At 41.2% G+C, this 8992-nt stretch overlaps 1 protein-coding gene across 2 annotated transcripts in view; it reads right to left on the bottom strand.

Moving 5' to 3' along the window:
* Nucleotides 1-579: 579 nt before the first annotated feature.
* Nucleotides 580-8992, bottom strand: part of itga11a (integrin, alpha 11a) — a 195205-nt gene continuing 186792 nt past the window's right edge. For both annotated transcript variants that reach the window (XM_073032614.1, XM_073032615.1), the window contains 2 exons: nucleotides 3807-3920; nucleotides 580-1873 (listed from right to left, as the gene is read on the bottom strand). In XM_073032614.1, the coding sequence (XP_072888715.1) occupies nucleotides 1781-1873; nucleotides 3807-3920 (207 nt within the window). In that variant the 3' untranslated portion in view covers nucleotides 580-1780. The remainder of the gene's footprint in view (nucleotides 1874-3806; nucleotides 3921-8992) is intronic.

Below are 8992 nucleotides of genomic sequence, written 5' to 3'. Positions count from 1 at the left end.
GTGTCTCCAGGATTTAATGTGAATTAAATGTATGTGGAACGTTCTGATATTGGAGTGGCTTAAAAAGAGCTTGAAATGCTCATGCCTTTGAAAAAATGATCTGTATGAATGGGTACAACAAGCACATTAAAAAAAAGAAACTGAAGCCAATTGAAATCTTGGCAAATCTCTAGATCAGGAGTTCCCAACCTTATTTTTAATGCCATAGACTCCTATTATTAACCAAGGAGTCTGTGGATCCCTGCTCTAGATGATGCAAGAAGTGAAATGCTGGTAGCAAGAAAACTACAGATGATATTGCTGCCTATTTTACTTAAACCTCCGACCCAAGGATGAGGCTCTGCAGGTTCTCAACTCGTGCTCCTATTAAGTCATCTGCAGGTAGTTCTGCTACAACATAGCATAAATTGGCTATAGCATGATTGATGGATTAATAGACACCATTTGCATTATGCTGGTTGCATTGGTTATTATCAGGATTGGGAAAGCCTACTTTAACTGTGCTTTGATGGTTACCACAGCCTATTCCACAACAATGTGATTTAGGAACTAATTATTGCATTCAACAAGAGCTACCTGTCCCTTTTCATGTTTTAATAAAAAGAACAAGCAACCTCAAACAATGGAGAAACCACATTGTCCATAGTCTTGCATAATTACAAATATTCAACACTTTGAATTTTAAATGCAAAATCTTTCCAAATATTTACATATATAAGAATTGTTTTACATATAATACAGAGTCTGTAAATATCCAAAGCACAGGAATTTTACTCAAGTATGATTATTTAACATTTGAGGAGAACTTAAGTGTAAAATCTTCTATTGGTTGGACTTTGCTGGAAAGTTTTAGAAGCTTTAGATACCTAGAAGTAATTTATTGCAGTTCAACCTATTCACCCGAACTTTACATTTTACATTATGTGAATGGGCAAGAGAAAAAATAGGAATGCTTGATAATCTGTATTAATAACTGAAAATGCTTGAAGTACAGAACAGACAAATTAACAGCAAGATTATGTTTCACAGAGATTTCTCTATCTTCTATCCACAGATCCTCCAGTACCACTCCAAAGGAAGGGTAGAAAATTGGCTTGAGTGAGATTATTTTCTTTGTAGCAGTGGGGGCTGAATTGGGTGTACAAAATGATGGATGTTGAAATAGCATACCTGTTCCTGCCCCTCAGTGTTGTCTATCTAGTGCAGAGTGGTAGAACTACCAGAGGGGAATACAAAACGTATCTGGGTCGTGGCTTCCTCACACTTGAAACAGCAACGACAAACATACTCTGTAAATTCTTTAAAATTGTTACTTAGTTTAACGTAATAAATCCTATGGAAGCCTCAAGCAAAGTTGGCACATTGCCAGTATTTTGTAGAAAAAGACTATCTTGCAAGTCGTGTTTCTGTTGTTTTAGAAAGGCCCCATGCACAACTTAAAAGGACAGTGGCTTGGCTAGTACCATTTACTTCCACAGTGACTGTGCAAAACCTAGCACAGTCAATCAAAGTTCAACTTTCCAAGTAAAAAATGTAAACTGCATCACACCCCTGTTAGAACATATTTCCTTACAGGGTGTGTGTGCTGGGGAGTACAGTGTATTGCACCTTAGAAAACCAATTGAGTGCGAGGTGTCAACAGAAAACAATAGTACAGGAAGGTGTGTCTGGTGTGCTGATCCTGGGCACACAGCAATTATTTGCCCATGCCCTCTTCTCATTGAGCGCAGTATGGATGAATAAATTCACATCTTTAGCACTTGCTTCGACAGTCATGACTTCAGAGGTTTGTTTTCTTTAAGTGCCCGACGTGACCATTTGGAGCTGACAAGTATTCCTTCCTCCTGCGATAAGCACTTTGGAAAAAGCCCAGCTGTGTGTGAGGGTAGAAGGGGATGGAAGAATTGATAAAGAAATTACAGGAAAAGTTTAAATGGAACAGAGTCCATTAACAACCACAGTGCCTTTAGTGCAATGCTTCATTGACTATGAAGAGGCAGTGTTACACAATGTTAATATTGGATCAGGAAATCATCTTCATAAAGCAATGCACAGTTAGGTCATGACTAATCTACACTCAGTGGCCACTTCATTAGGTACCTCCTGTACCCAATAAGTGTACGTTTGTGGTCTTGTAGTGCTAAGGTTTGATATGTGTGTTCAGAGTTGCAGTTCTACACACCACTGTTGAACGCATGGTGGTTTGAGTTACTGTCAGCTTGAACTAACCTGACCATGCTTCTCTGATCTCTCTCATTAACAAGATGTTTTTGCCTCTCACACTATTTCTCTGTAAACTCCAGAGACTTGTGCATGTAAATCCCAGGAGATCAGTAGTTTTTCAGACGCTCAAGCCACTCTGTCTGGCACCAGCAATTATTCCATGGTCAAAGTCACTTAGATCACATTTCTTCCCCATTCTGATGGGTCTAAATAGCAACAAAATTCTTGACAATGCATGCTGTTATGCATTGAGTTGCTGCCAAACGATTGGTTAGTTAGAGCAGGTGTACCCAATAAAGTGACTACTGAGTGTATACGTATTCTAATTCCACCTACTTGTTTTGTTTCAGTATTACCCAGAATTAACAAAGATACATCAAAGATGCCTTGTACTGGTCCGGTCATTTCAAAGATTTCCATTGACTTCAAACCTGGCATTAACATTAATAGTTCTTTAGGGAGAAAGGTTCAGAAATTCATTATCCACTGGGTGAAGTACTTCCTGATAACAACCCTAAACAGCCCAGCTTTGATAGTCCGGTTTTCTCACTTGCCTGCTTGCTGTGTTTGCTTCTTTACTCCTCTCCCTGAGGTCACATAAGGCTATTCAATGTGGCCTCATTATCTACCCCTTCAGGCTCAGTGTATTAGGGATTGAGCTCAAGATCTGTGAGGTAATGTTTCATTATCAGCATTACCTGCAGCTGATAATGAAATAGTTTGAGATGTTTTTGCTGTGGCCTGTTAGTCATCTACCCTTTACAGAGCCTCCCGTGGCACCAAGGCCTGCAGGAGAGATGGCCTGTACTGATCCGGTCACTTCTGAATTTTCCATCTGCTCATTGCAGAGTTGGAAGTCAGAGAGCAAGTGTAAGGCTGTGCACTGTGGCTGAGTCCAGGGATAAAGCACAAGGGCAGTAATTTGAGGGCCCAAGTGCACTTTGTACTCAGTGCCCCCAAATTTAGGCTGGCTATGGTGGTCCTGCATAGCCTGGCCCTGATGGAGAAAGTGAATGTAAGGCATTTATACTTTCCCCATTGTTTTACTTATTGTGAGTCAATATCCTGGCAAAAACTACACCATGAAGACAAAAGAACACTCCAAGCATCTCTGCAAAAAGATTATTGAAAAGCACAAGCCAGGAGATGGATACAAGAAAATTTCCAAGTCACTGAATATCCCTTGGAGTACAGTTAAGTCAATCATCAAAAAATGGAAAGAATATGTCACATCTGTAAATCTGCCTACAGCAGAGGGTGGTGAATCTGTGGAATTCATTGCCACAGACAGCTGTGGTGACTAAATCATTGGGTATATTTAAATAGGTTCTTGGTTAATAATGGCATTATAGGTTTTGGGGAGAAGGTACGTGAATGGGGTTGAAAGGGATAACAAATCAGCCATGGAATGGCAGAGCAATCTCAATGAGCTGAATGGCCTATTTCTGTTCCTGTATTTTATGGTTTGGGGTTGAGGCCCTTCATCTGGACTGGATCTGACCCCCCTGAGTTCCTCCAGCATCTTGTTCTTTGCTCCAGGTAAAAATGTTGTTGTACAAGTTGCTGGTGAACACTGGACTTACCTTCCATAGAGCGAGAGTGAGTAATGCTAGTAGAAGAAGCCCTCCTAGTGAGCTTCCAATGATAATCCAAAGTGGTACCTCAGACTCCCACTGCTTGGTCATGTGAAGTGTTATCTGTAAGGAGAAATACCAGTTTATATTGAGGGTGCAGTTGATTCTCTGATGTTTTCACTCCTGCCTCTTTTCTATAGCTTACTGAGTTCAATATTCACACTCGCTTTTCACAATTTGTCATGGCATTACATACCGTGAAATGCGTCACTTGTTTCGAGGATGTACTAAGGACAGCTCGCAAATGTTGCCACGATTCTGGCGTCGACATAGCATGCCCACATCTTACTAACCCTAATTTGTACAGTTAGTAAAGGTTATCCACAGGTTGGCCAACCCAAGTCACATAATCTAAGGTTACTCTGCCATAGATTATTGATCAGGAGTGATGAAACCGAACCTCACCGCTGTAAGCTCTTGATTTAAATTTAAGTCAAGAACTAACTTTGAAATCATACACCTGTACTATCAATGTTGTTCATTGTCATAACAGTCAATGTAAATTTATTATCAAAGTACAAATTTGTTACCACATGCTACCCTGAGATTCATTTTCCTGCCGGCATGTATAGAAAAGTAACAAAATACAATAGAATTTATGAAAATCTATATCAAACCAAAGTAAGTATGTAAAATATCCACCCGATTGATTGATGATCTCCAGAAAAGGAAATTTGCTGCCCTTACTCTCTTACTAGGGGTGGCACGGTAGTATAATGGTTAGCGTAACACTTTATAAGCTGTAAAATAGGGGTTCAATTGCCCCCACTATCTATAAGGCATTTGTACATTGTCCCTCTGAGCAATTGGGATTTCCCAGTAATCAAATAGCAGATCATTGGAGCTATCGGTGTATGTTTTCATACCTATAACACTTAACTATGGGGTAACTCTGTCACGTAGAGGATGGTTAGTCGATGCAATCAGCTGCCAAAGGAAGTGGGGATGGATGGTACATTAAATGTGGGTTTCCTTCCATATTTCAAAGACGTACAGGTTAGGTTAGGTTGTGGGTATGCAATGTTGGCACCAGAACCATTGCGACACTTGCACATCCCAGCACGTTCTCGATGCAAACAACACATCTCACCACTGCATGTTTTGATGTACATGTGACAAATAGTTAATCTTTCATCTTTAACCATACAACTCCATGTTGGATAGTTTCATTAGCAGATTTTCCACAATATAGGATGTTATCTCTTAATATTACTCTTTATCTCTCCTCTCTTATTACTACTATCTCTGAATACTATTGAATCACTTTTTAAAAGTTTACTACATGGTAAATAATGAATCTGGTAAGTACGAGCAGAACCAGGTCAGCTTTGAGAGACTGGGAACAATGAATCCATCAACACCACCTCACTATTTTGCTCTCTGGCACCATTTATTTTTAATGAATTCTTTCTTATAGTAATTTTGAACGATTAGTTCTATTTGTCACATGTACATTGAAACATCAGAATAAACAAAGCCATTGCTTTGATGTACTGTACTGGCAAATAAAGCTAAACTTTACAGTAATTTATATATTGCTGCAAAACAACAAATTTCATGACCTATGTCAGTGGTGGTAAACCCGCTTCTGATTATTTTATTTAGAGCTACAGTGTGAAACAGGCCCTTCTAGTCCAACGAGCAGTGCTGCCCAGCAACCCACCGATTTAACAGTAGCCTAATCACAGGACAATTTACAATGACCAATTAACCTACCAATCAGTACGTCTTTGGACCGTGGGAGGAAACCGGTGCACCCGGAGGAAACCAATGTGGCTCATGGGGAGAGCATACAAACCTGGTGCCAGAATTCTGGAATGCCTGGAACTATAAAAGCATCACGCTAACCACTAAGCTACTGTGGCATCCAGATACTGATCCTGAGACAGAACCAACTGAGTGAAAAGGAGTGCGGGGAGTCGGAGCTTTGATGTGTGAAAGGGAGAGTGAGAATCAGTATCTGGTGAGCTACAGTGCCTATAAAAAGTATTCTCCCCCCCCCCCCCCCCAGAAGTTTCATGTTTTATTGTTTTACAACACTGAATCACAGTGGATTTAATTTGACACTGATCAAGACAAAGACCCTTTCATGTCAAAGTGAAAACTGATTTCTGCAAAGTTATCTAAATTAATTACAAATATAAAAAGAAAATAATTGATTGCTTAAGTATTCACCCCCCCTCAAATATGACACACCAGATTATCACTGGTGTAGCTAGATGGTTTTAGAAGTCACATAATTTGTTAAATGGTGATCACTTGTGTGCAGTCAAGGTGTTTCACTTGACTGTAGTGAAAATACACCTGTATCTGGAAGGTCCAACTGCTGGTGAGTCAGTATCCTGGCAAAAACTACACCATGAAGACAAAAGAACACTCCAAGCATCTCCGCAAAAAGGTTATTGAAAAGCACAAGCCAGGAGATGGATACAAGAAAATTTCCAAGTCACTGAATATCCCTTGGAGTACAGTTAAGTCAATCATCAAGAAATGGAAAGAATATGTCACATCTGTAAATCTGCCTACAGCAGACTGTCCTCAAAAACTGCATGACTGTGCAAGAAGAGGGCTAGTGAGGGAGGCCACCAAGAGACCTATGACAACTCTGGAGGAGTTACAAGCTTCAGTGGCTGTGATGGGGAGAGACTGCACATACAATAACTGTTGCCTGGGTGCTTCACCAGTGGCAGCTTTATGGGAGAGTGGCAAGCGATCAGAGCAATCAATTATTTAGCATTCTATTTTTGTAATTAATTTAGATCACTTTGCAGAGATTTGTTTTCACTTTGACATGAATGTGTCATTTTCTGTTGATCAGTGTAAAAAAACAGATTAAATCCACTGTGATTCAATGCTATAAAAGAATAAAACATGAAAAACTTCCAAGGGGAGGGGGGTGAATACTTTTTATAGGCATTGTACGTGCTGAGCCTTTATTTCCCAATAGTCAGATAGCAGATTATCAGAGCTGTCAGTATGTTTTCACACCTATCAATTTTAACTGAGGGTAACTTTTTCACCCAGAGGATGGTCAGTAGGTGAATGAGTTGCCAGAGGAAGTGGGTGTGGGAAGTATATTAACAACATTAAAAGGTATTTGGGCAGATACAGGGATAGAAAAGGTTTCGGAAAGGTTTAGAAAGGCTTTGTGGAGCACCTACTTTCTGACTGAAACAAGCACCTTGAATGCCATTTGAACTCCCCTTCCCAGTCCCAAACCAACCTGTATAGCATCTTCCACTGTCACTCTATAACTTCTTTCCTACAACAAGCAAGGTTGGATAGTAAATACTGCTATTGCCTGTCCAAAATGAGTGAATGAATAAATAAGAGAATATCATTGGTTCCCAGAACTCCAGTTCTGTGAACTTCATGGAACTTGGAACTTTGGAAGTAGAGGTTCTACCTTATCTGCTCCAGAGTTTCTGCAATGTTCTGTGTCAGGAAATGTAGATTTCCCTTCGATATGGGATGGAGCCTTCACAAGCCATTCCTCCATTTCCCTCTTGCCTGCTCTTACTCCCAGTGCCCACCTCAGACACAGCAGAGGTGGAGATCCCCGATTCTCACCTTTCACCCCACTAGCCTCTGTATCCAGTGTATCACCCTTCACCACTTCCACTAGTTCATATGGAATCCCACCTGCAGCCACAACTTCCCCTCCTGAGAGAGTGGTCCAGGTGGAAAGGACCAGGAAAACAAAAACAACTGGTAATTGAAGACCCTGTGACATTTTCTCCCCCTCTTCCTTCTCCCTTTTTCCATTCTGCATTCTGGTTCCCCTCTCACCTGCCCACTCTCCTGTCCAATCACACCCCTCCTTCTTCAGCCCTTTACATCTTCCACCTATCACCTCTCAGATTCTTATTTCTAGCACCTGCCGGTTTATGCTCCTTCCTCTCTCCCCCATCTTCTTATCTTGGATTCCTCCCTCTTCCTTTCCAGTCCAGAGAAAGGGTCCTGGCCCAAAATATCGACTTTTCATTCCTCTCCATAATTGCTGGAGGGCTTGCTGAATTCTTCCAGCATTTTGTGTGTGTTGCTCAGATTCCAGCATCTACAGAGTCTTTTGTGTCTACAAGAACGCCTCATATTCCATTTGCGTAGTGCACAGACCTTATGGTGGGGATGTTGAACTTCCAAATGTCATATATCCCACTCTCCATGTTCTTTTCCCATGCCCAACCGTCCAGCCAGGTTCTCACTTCCTTTTTTCTCTTTTTCAACCCCTCTTTACCAAGACACAACACCCTCTCCCCCCTCTTCCATCTGTCCATCACCTGGGTTTCTTCTCCCTTCCCCTACCTGATTCTACCTGTCCATCACTTTTCCCTGTCTGTTTCCACCTATCATCTACCAGCTTCTGCTCAGCCCTCCCACTCACTTCTTTATACTGGCTATCTTCCCTCTCCACTCTCAGTCTTGATACAGCCATACCTCACCATCAAACATACCTTGTCCCCTAGACATGTGTTACCCACTGAGCAAGTTGTTTTTTGTCCCATGGTCTGTAACTAGCTTGGGATGTCCTGGGAACATGCAAATATCAAATAAAGGAATCCCCTGTCATTCTGCCTCTGGCTGGGTGCAAGGTAACTACTTCCCACTAGAGGACAGCAGAGCACCACCAGAAGTAATGCAGATGCTGGAAACCTGGAGCAACGCACAAAATGCTGGAGGAACTCAAGATTCAAGATTGTTTATTGTCATTCTTCAGTACGCAAGTGTAAAGGAGAACAGAGTGATTATTACTCCAGATCTGATGCAGCACAAAAACACAATAAGCATAAAAATCACAATAAATATAAAAGCAATTCATTAAAACACATTGTACAAGTAACCGTTGTGTGTGGCAATATGTACCTAAGGTTAGCTTATCTACATAGACTGTCTGTACATAAAGTGATGCTAGGTACAGGAGTATCTGAACATAAGGTGGCTCTGACAGGAACTGATAAAGTGACAAAGTTACTCTTGACACGAGGAACTCTTCTCAGTAGCAGCAGGGCAGATGAAAGAACAGTAGGACGGTGACTGTCAGTGTAGGAATGAGGGGTGGAGTGTAAGTGTAAAGTGGCAGGTCATGGGGTATGGAGGCTTTTGGCCTGTGAAGAAGCATGGCTTTTGTGTGTGTA

Source organism: Hemitrygon akajei, chromosome 30 (genome assembly GCF_048418815.1).
Source record: "Hemitrygon akajei chromosome 30, sHemAka1.3, whole genome shotgun sequence".
NCBI classification, from domain to species: domain Eukaryota; kingdom Metazoa; phylum Chordata; class Chondrichthyes; order Myliobatiformes; family Dasyatidae; genus Hemitrygon; species Hemitrygon akajei.
Note: the sequence above shows the minus strand (reverse complement) of the source record. Positions and strands in the feature narration are given on the sequence as shown.